The sequence below is a fragment of the Clinocottus analis genome, unplaced genomic scaffold (assembly GCF_023055335.1).
Source record: "Clinocottus analis isolate CAN_PGR_092001 unplaced genomic scaffold, fCliAna1.0.p SCAF_11, whole genome shotgun sequence".
In the NCBI taxonomy this organism is placed as follows: domain Eukaryota; kingdom Metazoa; phylum Chordata; class Actinopteri; order Perciformes; family Cottidae; genus Clinocottus; species Clinocottus analis.
The window spans coordinates 20,925,842-20,940,841 of NW_027175832.1; the positions used below are offsets into that span (position 1 = coordinate 20,925,842).

At 49.3% G+C, this 15,000-nt stretch overlaps 1 protein-coding gene across 1 annotated transcript; it reads right to left on the reverse strand.

Annotated features, from left to right (window-relative positions):
* Positions 1–5,546: 5,546 nt before the first annotated feature.
* cavin4a (caveolae associated protein 4a) lies at positions 5,547–11,439 on the reverse strand. The gene is made up of 2 exons (XM_068567976.1): positions 10,901–11,439; positions 5,547–8,291 (listed from the first exon to the last, which is right to left on the reverse strand). The coding sequence occupies exons 1-2, from the start codon at positions 11,306–11,308 to the stop codon at positions 7,713–7,715; spliced, it is 987 nt and encodes a 328-aa protein (XP_068424077.1). The 5' UTR covers positions 11,309–11,439; the 3' UTR covers positions 5,547–7,712.
* Positions 11,440–15,000: the final 3,561 nt, after the last annotated feature.

Genomic DNA, 15,000 nt, shown 5'->3' on the forward strand with positions numbered 1-15,000 from the left:
GCTTTGTGTTACTGACAGTGAGAATAAAGGCTTAACGTCCTCGTCGCTCTCCTCTCCTCCATATGCATGTATACGTTACCTTATCTACTGAAGCATGACACACACTCATACACACTGTGTGTGTGTGTGTGTGTGTGTGTGTGTGTGTGTGTGTGTGTGTGTGTGTGTGAGAATAATTCATGCCCCCACCACCACACACACACACACACACACACACACTCTCCTGTGGTTGCAGCGGGCCGTGGAGGCAGAGGGGCGCTTGTTTAATCTGCATGCTGCTCCCTGCCCGTCTGTGAGCAGGTGGAGCTCATGGTTTGATTGACAGGTCTGCTGCTGCATCGCTGATGACGCTCAGCGAGACGTGTGTGTGTGTGTGTGTGTGTGTGTGTGTGTGTGTGTGTGTGCGTGTGTGTGTGTGTGTGGGAGCATGTTTGTTTCCTGTCTTCATCAGTCAGGCGTCTCAGACGCTGTGCACAGCCACACAGACGTTGAGGGCTGGTGCAGGATGTCATGGAGCTCCCGCTGCTCTCATCCATCTTCCTCTTCTGCCAGGAGCATGCTGGGTAGTGGAGTGTTGTTGCTCATGTTGTTGCACGGCTTATCGTGAGATGTTGCTGCAACACAGACGACTCATAAGAATTCCTCCCGGACACAAAGAGCACGTTTGCTCTGCTGCCGTCACGTCACAGCGAGCCGTTTGATTCCTTATGGACATGAAAACTTTCCCCTTTGTTTATTTGTGCTTTGCAGCTGTTGATCTCCTCCAGACGCCTCCACATGGAGCCGTTGCTCCTGCAGACAGACGGCGTCGCCTGCTTGTCGGATGGAGAGGTAATTGGGAGGGAGGCAGCGGCTCGACCTGAGCGACGCGGTAATGAGCGCCGGGCTGCCGGGAGGCTCTGGCCCGCGGGCCGGCAGGAAGCTCATCCGCCCGCCTCATCCAGGAAGCTATTCATGCCTTTTGCTCTAAAATAGCTGACATCTGAGAGTCATTATTTCACTGGATGTTTTCTAAAAGAGGTGATGGGTGACGTTCCTTCACAGCTCCTGGAGGTGGATGTGGGTTCCAGGTCTCCACCTGTGCAGGCTGTGCCGGAAAGTTTAAAAACGACGAAAGCACACACAGGACAGGAAGTGGACCGGTCGAGGAACAGCTCGGAGACTGACGGTCATGTCCTGTGTGAAGGAGAGGTCACGCTGCGATGACCTCGTCACCTTTTCTCCACCTGACGGCATTCTGGAGGCCCGTGATCAGTTTTCTCCACTGAAAGCTTCTCAGAGCTCTCCCTTCTCAATCAGGACTCCATGCTGCTCATCGCTTCTGTTGTGTGAGCGCACGTGAGGTCGGCCCGTCGCTTCATCAGTATTCCGCTTCCTGTGCCGTGGTGTCGGCCGCTTCAGACGCCGGGTTTGTCATTTTGGGAAGAAAACGCTGTCTTTCTCTCAGCTGGAGGAGTCATTATGTTCCCTGAAGAAAAGCTGTGACTGGAGAAGCGATTATAGATCCCACACACACACACACACACACACACACACACACACACACACACACACAGTGCAATAACAAGATTTCTACATTCATACAGGTCTACCACAGAAATATTCAATGTTTTATACTATATTTGATTCCTACAGTTGAATGTCTGTATTTCATGTTCATGAAGTCATGATGTCATGATGTCATGATGTCATGGCTAACGTCTGCTGCACTGGCGTTATGATGAAGAACACGTGCACCTGCCCTACTGTTTAGCGTCACTCTGGTGTTTAACGGTGTCGCTGCGTCGCGTCGTGAGCCTGTGAATGTGTGAACGACGTCATGCAAGTGTTTCCTGCACAGAAGATGAAGCCTTTAGACAAGAAACCGTCTCGATGGAGCCGTGGCTCGGCCTCCCATCCTCCTCTCCTCCTCCTCTTCCTCCTCCTCCTCTCCCTCCTCCTCCTCTCCTTCTCGTCCCGAGGCCGTTCCTCCGTCATCAGATGGCTCTGTGAGCAGCATTGTGCTCAGCTAATGCATAACAAACAGGAGGCGCTGAATGCAATCACTCTGGAGCGACGTCTCCTCACGCTGTGGAGGAAATCAGAACGATGTTGTCTGTCCTCGCAGGAGGAGGAACGCTGCAGGAGGAGGAACGCTGCAGGAGGAGGAACGCTGCAGGAGGAACGCTGCAGGAGGAACGCTGCAGGAGGAGGAACGCTGCAGGAGGAGGAACGCTGCAGGAGGAACGCTGCAGGAGGAGGAACGCTGCAGGAGGAACGCTGCAGGAGGAGGAACGCTGCAGGAGGAGGAACGCTGCAGGAGGAGGAACGCTGCAGGAGGAACGCTGCAGGAGGAACGCTGCAGGAGGAACGCTGCAGGAGGAACGCTGCAGGAGGAACGCTGCAGGAGGAGGAACGCTGCAGGAGGAACGCTGCAGGAGGAACGCTGCAGGAGGAGGAACGCTGCAGGAGGAACGCTGCAGGAGGAGGAACGCTGCAGGAGGAACGCTGCAGGAGGAACGCTGCAGGAGGAGGAACGCTGCAGGAGGAGGAACGCTGCAGGAGGAACGCTGCAGGAGGAGGAACGCTGCAGGAGGAGGAACGCTGCAGGAGGAACGCTGCAGGAGGAGGAACGCTGCAGGAGGAGGAACGCTGCAGGAGGAACGCTGCAGGAGGAACGCTGCAGGAGGAGGAACGCTGCAGGAGGAGGAACGCTGCAGGAGGAACGCTGCAGGAGGAGGAACGCTGCAGGAGGAGGAACGCTGCAGGAGGAGGAACGCTGCAGGAGGAGGAACGCTGCAGGAGGAACGCTGCAGGAGGAGGAACGCTGCAGGAGGAGGAACGCTGCAGGAGGAGGAACGCTGCAGGAGGAACGCTGCAGGAGGAACGCTGCAGGAGGAACGCTGCAGGAGGAACGCTGCAGGAGGAGGAACGCTGCAGGAGGAATGCTGCAGGAGGAACGCTGCAGGAGGAGGAACGCTGCAGGAGGAGGAACGCTGCAGGAGGAGGAACGCTGCAGGAGGAACGCTGCAGGAGGAGGAACGCTGCAGGAGGAACGCTGCAGGAGGAGGAACGCTGCAGGAGGAGGAACGCTGCAGGAGGAGGAACGCTGCAGGAGGAGGAACGCTGCAGGAGGAGGAACGCTGCAGGAGGAACGCTGCAGGAGGAACGCTGCAGGAGGAACGCTGCAGGAGGAGGAACGCTGCAGGAGGAACGCTGCAGGAGGAGGAACGCTGCAGGAGGAACGCTGCAGGAGGAACGCTGCAGGAGGAACGCTGCAGGAGGAGGAACGCTGCAGGAGGAACGCTGCAGGTTAAATGCTGGTTGACATGATCCTCTCTTGGGTCCAGCGTCTCATTGGACTCTGGGAGGAATCGAGGCCCCGGTGTTTGTTTTAGGGCCAATAAATATTAATAAATAATAAAAGATCCTCTCTGGACAAACCGCCGCTGTGCTCTTCGGCTCCACAGGACATTTCCTCCACGGCGAAGCGGCATGATTGGCGTTTCATTTAGACGGCGGCGGTGCAATCTGCTGACGCCGCCGAGCTGAATGATGAAGGATCCAGGGTTTCATCTGAGCCGCCAGAGGAACCTCTGAGGGGAGGAGAGAGGATCTGAACCTCTAAGGGGAGGAGAGAGGATCTGAACCTCTGAGAGGAGGAGAGAGGATCTGAACCTCTGAGAGGAGGAGAGAGGATCTGAACCTCTGAGGGGAGAGAGGATCTGAACCTCTGAGGGGAGGAGAGAGGATCTGAACCTCTGAGAGGAGAGAGGATCTGAACCTCTGAGAGGAGAGAGGATCTGAACCTCTGAGAGGAGGAGAGAGGATCTGAACCTCTGAGGGGAGGAGAGAGGATCTGAACCTCTGAGAGGAGGAGAGAGGATCTGAACCTCTGAGGGGAGGAGAGAGGATCTGAACCTCTGAGAGGAGGAGAGAGGATCTGAACCTCTGAGAGGAGGAGAGAGGATCTGAACCTCTGAGAGGAGAGAGGATCTGAACCTCTGAGGGGAGGAGAGAGGATCTGAACCTCTGAGAGGAGGAGAGAGGATCTGAACCTCTGAGAGGAGGAGAGAGGATCTGAACCTCTGAGAGGAGGAGAGAGGATCTGAACCTCTGAGAGGAGGAGAGAGGATCTGAACCTCTGAGAGGAGGAGAGAGGATCTGAACCTCTGAGAGGAGGAGAGAGGATCTGAACCTCTGAGAGGAGGAGAGAGGATCTGAACCTCTGAGAGGAGGAGAGAGGATCTGAACCTCTGAGAGGAGGAGAGAGGATCTGAACCTCTGAGAGGAGAGAGGATCTGAACCTCTGAGGGGAGGAGAGAGGATCTGAACCTCTGAGGGGAGGAGAGAGGATCTGATCCTCTGAGAGGAGGAGAGAGGATCTGAACCTCTGAGAGGAGAGAGGATCTGAACCTCTGAGAGGAGAGAGGATCTGAACCTCTGAGAGGAGGAGAGAGGATCTGAACCTCTGAGAGGAGAGAGGATCTGAACCTCTGAGAGGAGGAGAGAGGATCTGAACCTCTGAGGGGAGGAGAGAGGATCTGAACCTCTGAGAGGAGGAGAGATGTTTGTGATGGAAACTCAAGATCAAAGGGACCTGATGACAACTCGGAGAAGAGGCAGAACAGGTTTAAGAAACATGATTTAATAAATCAATGTTCAAATCAACAAGCAGGAGGTCCAACGAAGTAAACACATCCAGAGGAGCAGCAGGGAGGAAGAGGAAGATAGAGATGAAGAAGTAGAAAGAGATGGACAGGTGGAGGTAGAGATGGAAGTATAGATGATACATTTATGAGATAATAAAGTCTAAATTATAAATTGTGTCAGAAACGGGCTTCCATACATTTTCCTGTGTGTGTGTGTGTGTGTGTGTGTGTGTGTGTGTGTGTGTGTGTGTGTGTGTGTGTGTGTGATACAGCGTACCAGTTGATAGAGTTTTATGAAGCTTTATTTATAGAAAAACAAAATGATAAACGTCCACATCGACCACACGGCAGCGTTTCACTGTAAAGCCTCAAAGCTGGAAGCAGATGATCCAAAAGTAAAGTAAAGTAAAGTAAAGTAGAGTAAAGTAGAGTAAAGTAAAGTAAAGTAAAGTTAACTAAAGTAAAGTAAAGTAAAGTAAAGTAAAGTAAAGTTAACTAAAGTAAAGTTAACTAAAGTAAAGTAAAGTTAACTAAAGTAAAGTAAAGTAAAGTAAAGTAAAGTAAAGTAAAGTTAACTAAAGTAAAGTTAACTAAAGTAAAGTAAAGTAAAGTTAACTAAAGTAAAGTAAAGTAAAGTAAAGTAGAGTTAACTAAAGTAAAGTAAAGTAAAGTAAAGTAAAGTAGAGTTAACTAAAGTAAAGTAAAGTAAAGTAAAGTAAAGTTAACTAAAGTAAAGTTAACTAAAGTAAAGTAAAGTAAAGTAAAGTAGAGTTAACTAAAGTAAAGTAAAGTAAAGTAAAGTAAAGTAGAGTTAACTAAAGTAAAGTAAAGTAAAGTAAAGTAAAGTTAACTAAAGTAAAGTAAAGTAAAGTTAACTAAAGTAAAGTAAAGTAAAGTAAAGTAAAGTTAACTAAAGTAAAGTTAACTAAAGTAAAGTTAACTAAAGTAAAGTAAAGTAAAGTAAAGAAACTACTGAGCTGTTATGAAAGCTGAAGTACAAACAGAAGAGTTCAAATCAAACTAAATACTTTCAATTCTTTACATGAAAAACATCAACACAGCTTCACTCACACAAATCAAGACGCTGTGAAACAGGAAGTGCAGAGGACGATAACCGGTGATGACATCACTACCTTAATCTCTACCGAGCAGCTAAACTGACCTCAGTGTGATCACCAAACTTCAAAAGAAACTATGAATATAAAGCAGAGAAACTGGACATGAAAAACATATTTAAACATTCATACGCCAAAACTTCAGCAGCGCTCGAAAAGCTTTGAAACTGCCGACGCCTCGTCTCCTACGGCCTCGTCTCCTACGGCCTCGTCTCCTACGGCCTCGTCTCCTACCACCTCGTCTCCTACCACCTCGTCTCCTACGGCCTAGAAGCCGCTCAGCTGTGAAACAGCAGGATGCTGGTGAGCTGCTGGACTACGATGACGACGTTCAGTCAAACCCTGAAACCTTTATTTAACTTCCAAAGACGACAAATCTGTCAGAGGGAATTTGACGGAAAATACGTGAGAAACGACGCAGCAGACAAGTTGAATATTCAGTCAGAAAGAAAACAGAATCTTCCAAAGTCTGGATGAAGATATTTAAGGAACATATTGAGACTCTCGATGCGTTCACACCAACGCCGACCTTTTGAGTTCATGTTTTTATTGACATTTGAACTTCGACCTTCAGGCGAGTGAAATTACTTCAGTTTTGTTCAGTTCAGCATCAGGAAGTTACAGGTCATCCAGATTCATGAGTCTTTAAGAAAAGCTTAAGGTTCAGCGCGCTGGTTGGTTCCATCAGGCTCGACCGACACGTATGATGGAGTATCATCTGCATAACGTCGAATGTTTATGGAGTCTTTTAAACGTGAATCTTTCCATCTTGTCTTTAACGTGCTCATCGAGCTCTTTGAATGAAGTGAACTTAACAAACTAAACTCATGAAAGGTTCTGACAGACAGATGCAGCTTCACACGTTCATTAGTGTTTTATCATCTACCTGTTATTTAAAGCTAATCTGCTAACCGCTAACCCGCGTTTAAGCCTCCATAACCGACTCTCTGCCCCTGAACTCTCTGCGCTCATGAACTGAATGCTGGGTAATGAAGTCCCAGACGGGTGCAGCTTAGTGGCGTCTGCTTTCGTGCTGTTGTTGTCTACAGAAGCCGGTGTGGTGTTGGCATGTTGTTGTCTACAGAAGCCGGTGTGGTGTTGGCATGTTGTGGCCTACAGAAGCCGGTGTGGTGTTGGCATGTTGTTGTCTACAGAAGCCGGTGTGGTGTTGGCATGTTGTCGCCTACAGAAGCCGGTGTGGTGTTGGCATGTTGTGGCCTACAGAAGCCGGTGTGGTGTTGGCATGTTGTGGCCTACAGAAGCCGGTGTGGTGTTGGCATGTTGTCGCCTACAGAAGCCGGTGTGGTGTTGGCATGTTGTCGCCTACAGAAGCCGGTGTGGTGTTGGCATGTTGTGGCCTACAGAAGCCGGTGTGGTGTTGGCATGTTGTGGCCTACAGAAGCCGGTGTGGTGTTGGCATGTTGTGGCCTACAGAAGCCGGTGTGGTGTTGGCATGTTGTTTCCTGTCCAGGCGCTCAGAGACCCGCTGAGGCCTTCACTGACCACATCTTTTATTTATGGACCTCACTGGTTTTGCCAGTATGTTCAGCGTTGTATGTACATCCAGGTGAAAGATCAACATTCATCTTCCTCATCCTTCTTTTCCTTCACCTGCAGCGTGACCCGGCTCACCTGCTCACGTCTCACATCTCTGACATTTTAAACTCACGAATTTATCAAACGAAACATTTTTTTCGTACGTTCGACGACAAAATTCTCACATTCGCGTCAAGCTTTTTTTTTTTTTTTTACTTCCAATCATTTGATTGTTAAAATCAGCAGATAAACATCTGACAGAGTAAAGTGACTTGAATCAACACCCTGAAAATAGATTTTTATAAATATCCAGTGTCGTATCTCGAGAACATTCTAGCCAAAATAAACATGTCCGTCGTCGACGTCGACCAATCGCAGACCTTCTCTCTGAACCTCCCTCCAGGGTCCCGCCTCCGCTTTCGTTCGTCATCTACTTCCCGTGACCCTCCTCTCCTATCCGGGTGGCGCCGGCCTCCTCCACGGGCCCCTCCCTCTTGGTTTCCATCGCGACCTCGGTGTAGGCCACCGGCTCCTGGTCCGCCGGCGCCGGCTCGTGGCGCTCGGCCTCGGCGCCCTCCTGGCCCTCGGCGACGGCCCTCTCCTTCTTCAGCTTGATGCGGAAGGTCTCTTTGTTCGGCGCCTTCTTGGCGATGTTCTCCTTCAGCCGCTCGCCGGACTGCTTCAGCCGCTCGCCGGCCTGGTGCATCTTGTCCCGGCGCTCCGGCGGCATGACCTTCTCGCCCAGGTTGTGGAACTTGGTGCCCAGGTTGCCTTTGGTCTTGCTCATGTTCTCCTTGGAGAAGGCGGCCTTCAGGGTCTCGGTGCTCTTCACCATCGACTTCTTGATGCGGGCGGAGCGCGAGGGGTCGGCCTCCTCCAGGCTCAGGTACTCCTCGTCGGAGGAGAGGTCGACCGGGACGTCGTAGAGGTCGGGCTCCATCTCCAGCCCGTCCAGGCCGGATCCTTTGGGAGACTTGGTGACGGCGACTGACGGGACCTCGGTGTCACCCTGCAGAGAGGAAGACAGGAGAGTCAGGTCTACAGAGACCCCCGAGACCACAGAGACCACAGAGACCACCGAGACCACCGAGACCATCAGACCCAACGCAGGCACACCAGTAACGGCTCAAGATTTGCTATTCAACCCATATTTCCCATTCCTTCTCACTCCTCTGGTTGTATAGAAGTCTATGCTTCATGTGTTAAAGCTGCATTCTCTCTCCTGACCATCAGGGGGCGACTCCTCTGGTTGTATAGAAGTCTATGCTTCATGTGTTAAAGCTGCATTCTCTCTCCTGACCATCAGGGGGCGACTCCTCTGGTTGTATAGAAGTCTATATAAATGATGTTTCAAATCTATGAAACTGATATTGGAGACAAAAATAAGTATTTTGAAGTTTAGTTCAGTTTCCTTTGAATCTTCTGACTCATCAAGCTTCTAGTGAACTCTTTAAAGTTTTGATCCCCTTGATTTGTTAAAACATTCACTTCCACAACTCTCTCACTGCACTGGACTCAGAGATGAAACTGTCACCCGGATCCTCTTTCCATCTTAGATCAATGACGACGCTGCTCATTGATTCAGGACCGGATAGAAAACATGATATTCCTCTGAGAGAACGTCAGACCTGCAGCCTCTGAGAACACTGGCATCTTCATGGGATCGGGTTTGTCTATTTTTACAGATGAGGAGTAACTGAGACTCACGAAGACAGGAAGCTGCTGGCAGGAACACAAGATGGCCGCTAATAACAAAGACACCATCTGGTTTGAGGTCCATCAGGACTGAAACATCTCATCAGCTGTTGAGGGATTATGAAGACGTTCATGTTCCCATCAGGTCACCATGTTAGCATGCTAACATAGTAAATAGTAACAGCTCAACCAGGCTGCAACCTCTGGTTGTATAGAAGTCTATGCTTCTGTGTCATTAAGATAAATGTACATTAACCTTTTTAAACTTGCTTTTTTAATCATTTAATAATCATCATTAATACACTGATAACTGTTTATTTTCTAAACACAATAAAAGCTGAATTATCTTGTGTTTCTCAGGCCTCCAGCTGCTGCCTGCAGGCGACTGGATGAGAAACACAATTAATCCAAATCAAACCGCAACGATCACACTCATTAATCAGGGGGCGGAGCCAGTGGAGCGCGTGCAGACACTGAGAATGACACAATGATTACACCACAGGGTTCAAGACAGGTATTAATAACACACACACACACACACACACACACACACACGTTAGGAACGTTTTAAAATGTTAACAACTTTATTCGCCCCCATTTACCAAAGTTACAACTTCATTCATTTCAATGCAGCTTCACCAACTTATTATAACGAGTGTTTAAGGTGTCTCAGGTGCTTCAGGTGCGTTAAGTGCTTCAGGTGCTTCAGGTGTGTCTCCAGCGCTGCAGCAGCAGGTCATGGGTCTGTCTGTTCCCGTGATGAGCAGCAGCTCAGACCCGGTGACAGCGGTTCGTGTCCCGCCGGCTGAACGCTGAGAGCTCAGAATAGTTCTGTGACTCTGTGACGGATCCACAGCAGCTGTTAGCAGCACATAGCGGCCGAGGCTATTCTGAAGCCTCACTGTGGACGTCTGCAGAGACATTCAGTTTGATCTCTTTATGAAAGCTTATGGAGCATGAAGACCTCTCTTATGCTTGTAAATGTAAAGCTTTCAGGCACAATATGTACAGTAATGCACGGTAATGCACGGTAATGCACGGTAATGTACGGTAATGCACGGTAATGCACGGTAATGTACGGTAATGCACGGTAATGCACGGTAATGTACGGTAATGCACGGTAATGCACGGTAATGCACGGTAATGTACGGTAATGCACGGTAATGTACGGTAATGCACGGTAAGGTAGGGTAATGCACGGTAATGTACGGTAATGTGCGGTAATGTACAATAATGGATGATAATGCACGGTAATGTACGGTAAAAATATCCCTTTCCGGATTCATTTGGTTTTTGCAATACCAGCATACATGTACAAATTGAGTTCTGTTTTAGAGTTTCAGAGTTCTGCTGTGCTGATGTGAAGTGGGCGGGGCTTAGTCTGACGAAGATGACGTCATACTTACTTATGCACCAATCAGGATTTAATCAGAAGATCACAGCTTCTTCTTCTAAACTCTTCATAAACAAAACTTTCACATTGATTGTTGGATATCTCATCATTTATAGATAAAAATATCAAGAGAACAGCAAGATTTCAAACCATATTTTTAGGCTTTATGAACATGTGAACCTTCATCATGTCACAGCTCCTGATATGTTCCGCTAAAGCTTTGTGGACTTCACACGTTCAACAAAGATTACAACAATTTCATTTATACTTTGTAGGGGCGACGTCCACGTCAATAAAAAGTAAATCTGATTCTTAGACACAACTCAAATGCATCCAACAGCACCAGCAGCAGTCACAGTGAGACACGAACCAACGAACCAACGAACCAACGAACCGGACTCTCACCCAGAAGGTTCAGCAGCTTTTACTGTTGGTTGATACTTTAACCACGATGTCTTTCCCTTGACTTTATTTTAACGTAACGAACAACAGAAACAGACAACCAGCAGACTGCCGTTCAGAGAACTCACCTGATAGATGACGACGCGGAACTTGTTGCGCGTGAGCAGCTCGTCCTGCGTGGACTCCACCTTCTTGACGCGGACGTTTTGCTTCTCCACGCGCGCCCGCACCTCCTTGACGTTGGCGCTGACCTTGCGGGTCTTCTGCAGGAGCTTCTCCACCGTGCCGCTGGTGTCGGTGTGGTCCTTGGCCAGCTTCAGGACGTCGCCCTGGATGCTCTTGATGTTGCCCTCCAGGTCCAGCTGGCGCTCCTCCATGCGCTGCTGGCAGGACTGGACGTTGTCGATGATGCCGGCCACGCGCTCCAGCAGGGACAGGATGGTCAGGGCGCTGATGGGGTTCCCGTCCTCGTCCTCCACCCCGACGATCTCCAGCTTCTCCTGGACGCCCGCCGTGCGGTACTTGTGCTGATCCATCGGCGACGAGGGGAGATCTCTCTCTCAGCGGAGACTTGCGGTTTAGTTTGGGTGAAGCGGACCAGCACCAGCGGAGGTACCAGCAGGGAGACCGGAGAGAGCCAACACCCAACCGCTGTGACCCAAACTCAGGTCTGGGGCCGGGGGGGAAGGGGAGACTCCACCCACCCCTCTTAAAAAAGGCTTCAGGATCCAAAGGGAACCTGAATTCAGGCCTCATCGGGATGTGGGCCAGCCACCAACCCCCCCGCTAAAAATAAAAGCTCTCTGTAAGGCGACACTCGGACATATTGGGAAGACGCAAAGCAGAGGACGATGGAAATCCCCCCGTCCAAGTCCGGCTCTGCTCTTTGTTCAGAGCCACGCGGGCCGATTCATAAATCTACGATGTTTGTGAATACGTTCACGCGAGCAGCTGCGAGTTCACGTCCGTCAGCAGCCTCTGCAGCGCCGCAGGGACCATGCAGAGGAGCCGCAGTGGTCTGGTTACACAGAGCCGGGCTGGTGTTTGGGGGATTAGACATCAGCTGCCGTCTTCACTTCCCGAGAGCGGCAGAGTCCAAACGCTCACCGACCGACAAGTGAAGCTTCTTCCCTCATTGAGAGCAGCGGCTGAACCAAAGGGTTCATCTGAGCGGCGTGTGAACTTTACAGTCTATGTCTTCATCGCGGCCATTATTTCATTATTTCGGGGTTGTGGACTTGCTTTGTCGCCTATTAATGTGTTGTCCATAAACACACATGGATGTGTTAAAATAACACAATCGCTCCTCTAAATCCTGACGTTTCTTTCTTTGAAAGTTGCTCAGGGAGCTTTCTAGGAGCTATGCTAACATTGTAGCTCCATCAACACTCAACATAACCATCAAGCCTCAGCTGGAGGACCAGAACCGGCCCGCTCGGGTGGGTCCAGTCTACTTCTGGACCGTTCTGGTGCGTGTTGGTCGATGTTGGGACGGTGTGTTGGTTTGCAGACGACTGGCGGCTGAATGTGTTGGACTGAAGCCGGCAGCTGCTCCCGTCCCTGAACCCCCCCGTTTCTTTTAACCCTATATTTAGGTCCGAGCGGCGTGCCGGAGGCCCGGCCCCTCGTAGCAATGCACCAACGCAGACGTCCGCTTATCTTCCTGCGCAGAGGCGCGACCTCCGCTCCAGTTTGAGCTCCTGCAGTTTTTAATTAGACGGCAATTAACCCGACAGGCGATTATATTTTGATTCATTTGTTTAGTTTGTGGTCGTCCTCGTCCGGGCCAGCGGTGCAAGACGGTAAAGTGTATGAAGACTGTGTCACGAGGGAAAAGACCTGCATTCAACGTGTCCGAAAGTACTACCAAGTATGAATATTACTACCGTGACGTGAATATAAATACCTTCTTCAGCATTGAGACTCTTCTCCTGACGCAACTTTTCTTGTTGAATCAGAAATGGTGGAAAGAAGCCGTCTCTGGGCCAAAGCCTCCGTTTGACCATGTGGAGCGGCTACAATGTTAGCTTAGCTTAGCATTGATCGACTCAGACTCCATTCAGAAAACAAGCGTTTTAAAACAGCTCGTTTATTCTGGCTTCTGACAGCCGGCGACGACAATGTTGGTAGCGCCTTAGTAGCACTGTAGTAGCGCCTTAGTAGCACTGTAGTAGCACCTTAGTAGCACTGTAGTAGCACCTTAGTAGCACTGTAGTAGCACCTTAGCACTGTAGTAACACCTTAGTAGCACTGTAGTAGCACCTTAGCACTGTAGTAACACCTTAGTAGCACTGTAGTAGCACCTTAGTAGCACTGTAGTAGCACCTTAGCACTGTAGTAACACCTTAGTAGCACTTTATTAGCACCTAGGTACTGTAGTAGCACTGTAGTAGCACCTTAGCACTGTAGTAGCACTTTATTAACACTGCTGTAGTAGCACCTTAGCACTGTAGTAACACCTTAGTAGCACTGTAGTAGCACCTTAGTAGCACTGTAGTAGCACCTTAGCACTGTAGTAGCACCTTAGTAGCACTTTATTAGCACCTAGGTACTGTAGTAGCACTGTAGTAGCACCTTAGTAGCACTGTAGTAGCACCTTAGCACTGTAGTAACACCTTAGTAGCACTGTAGTAGCACCTTAGTAGCACCTTAGTAGCACTTTATTAGCACCTAGGTACTGTAGTAGCACTGTAGTAGCACCTTAGCACTGTAATAGCACTTTATTAACACTGCTGTAGTAGCACCTTAGCACTGTAGTAGCACCTAGGTACTGTAGTAGCACCTTAGCACTGTAGTAGCACGTTGGTAGCACTGAGATGGCTCTTACTGATAGCACTTTGTAGTTTTGAATAAACAGAACATTTCTCTCAATAACTCATCGGCACCAGAGTTTACATTACAAAAAAAAAACATTTTCCTTTTTTATTTTGGCAGAGACCCAAAAAAAGCCTCTGAAAGTCTACATGCAGAATATTAACATGTCAAACACATTCTAGTCACATTTAGAGAAGTCACGGCTGCGACGGTCGACAACAAGTAGAAACACGTCGCTACGCCGCGGAGACGACGACGCACACACACACACACACACACCGCTGCTGTGGCGGAAATTAAACTAAGAAAACCATAAAAAACATAAAAAACATGAACACGGAGAAGACAACGGCCCGAGCGTGTCCGGCTACATGTAGCTCCACGTAGCTTCATGTAGCTCCACGTAGCTCCATATAGCTTCATGTAGCTCCACGTAGCTTCATGTAGCTCCACGTAGCTTCATGTAGCTCCACGTAGCTTCATGTAGCTCCACGTAGCTTCATGTAGCTCCACGTAGCTTCATGTAGCTCCACGTAGCTCCATGTAGCTCCTCCACGGCTAACGGCTGGTTCCTGCTCATCGTCTTCTCGAGGCTAAAATTAAATATCAAATCTTTGTTATTGACGTTTTCTTCTCGGGTGAAACGTCTTTTTCTTCGTTCTCACTCGTCAGATTTCAACGACTGGAGTTCGTCGCCATCTTGGATTAACCGGTGAACAGGAAGTGGCCGCGTCCGGACGGAGGAGCGACGTGGAGACGCCGTACACGTCTCTGGTGGACCTGTCAATCACCTTTAGCCCCGCCCCTAAAGCGTCCCCTCATTGTGGTCTGTTTGACTCTAAATGAGCATCAGCTGGTCGTTCATCACCAGATGTAAACTTGTTGTTGTTGTTGTTGTTGTTGTTGTTGTTGACGCACCGTAGTGGCTGCGGTCACGTGACTCGAAGAAGAGATTTTAAAGACATGACGCGTCGCCACCGAGAGGAAACCAGAGTTTCCTTCGTTCTGTTTGGAATGTCTCGAGAGGAAATGCAACAAAAACAACAACAAACAAACAGAAGAGAAAAGACACAAATATTCTTTCACATTCAAAGAGAGAGAAGACGAGACTTCCTCATGAAAAGCTGCTTCAGCGTGGACCTCCATGTGCAGAAGGTTCCAGTGAAGAAGAAGCTGGACGTTCTCCAGAGATCTGCTCCACCAGGACGTCTCCAGGTAAAAACATGACACGCCCCTTTAATGCACTAAACCCCGCCCCTTTTTGAGGCTCTCACCTCCGTTTCTTTTAAAAGGTTAAAACTACACCACAGTACAGGTTCACGAGTCATGCCAACACACACAGGGTCCAGAAGAGGAACAGAGGAACAATCTGAAGGAAAAACAACTTCACAGGAAACGATTCTGTTAATAAATA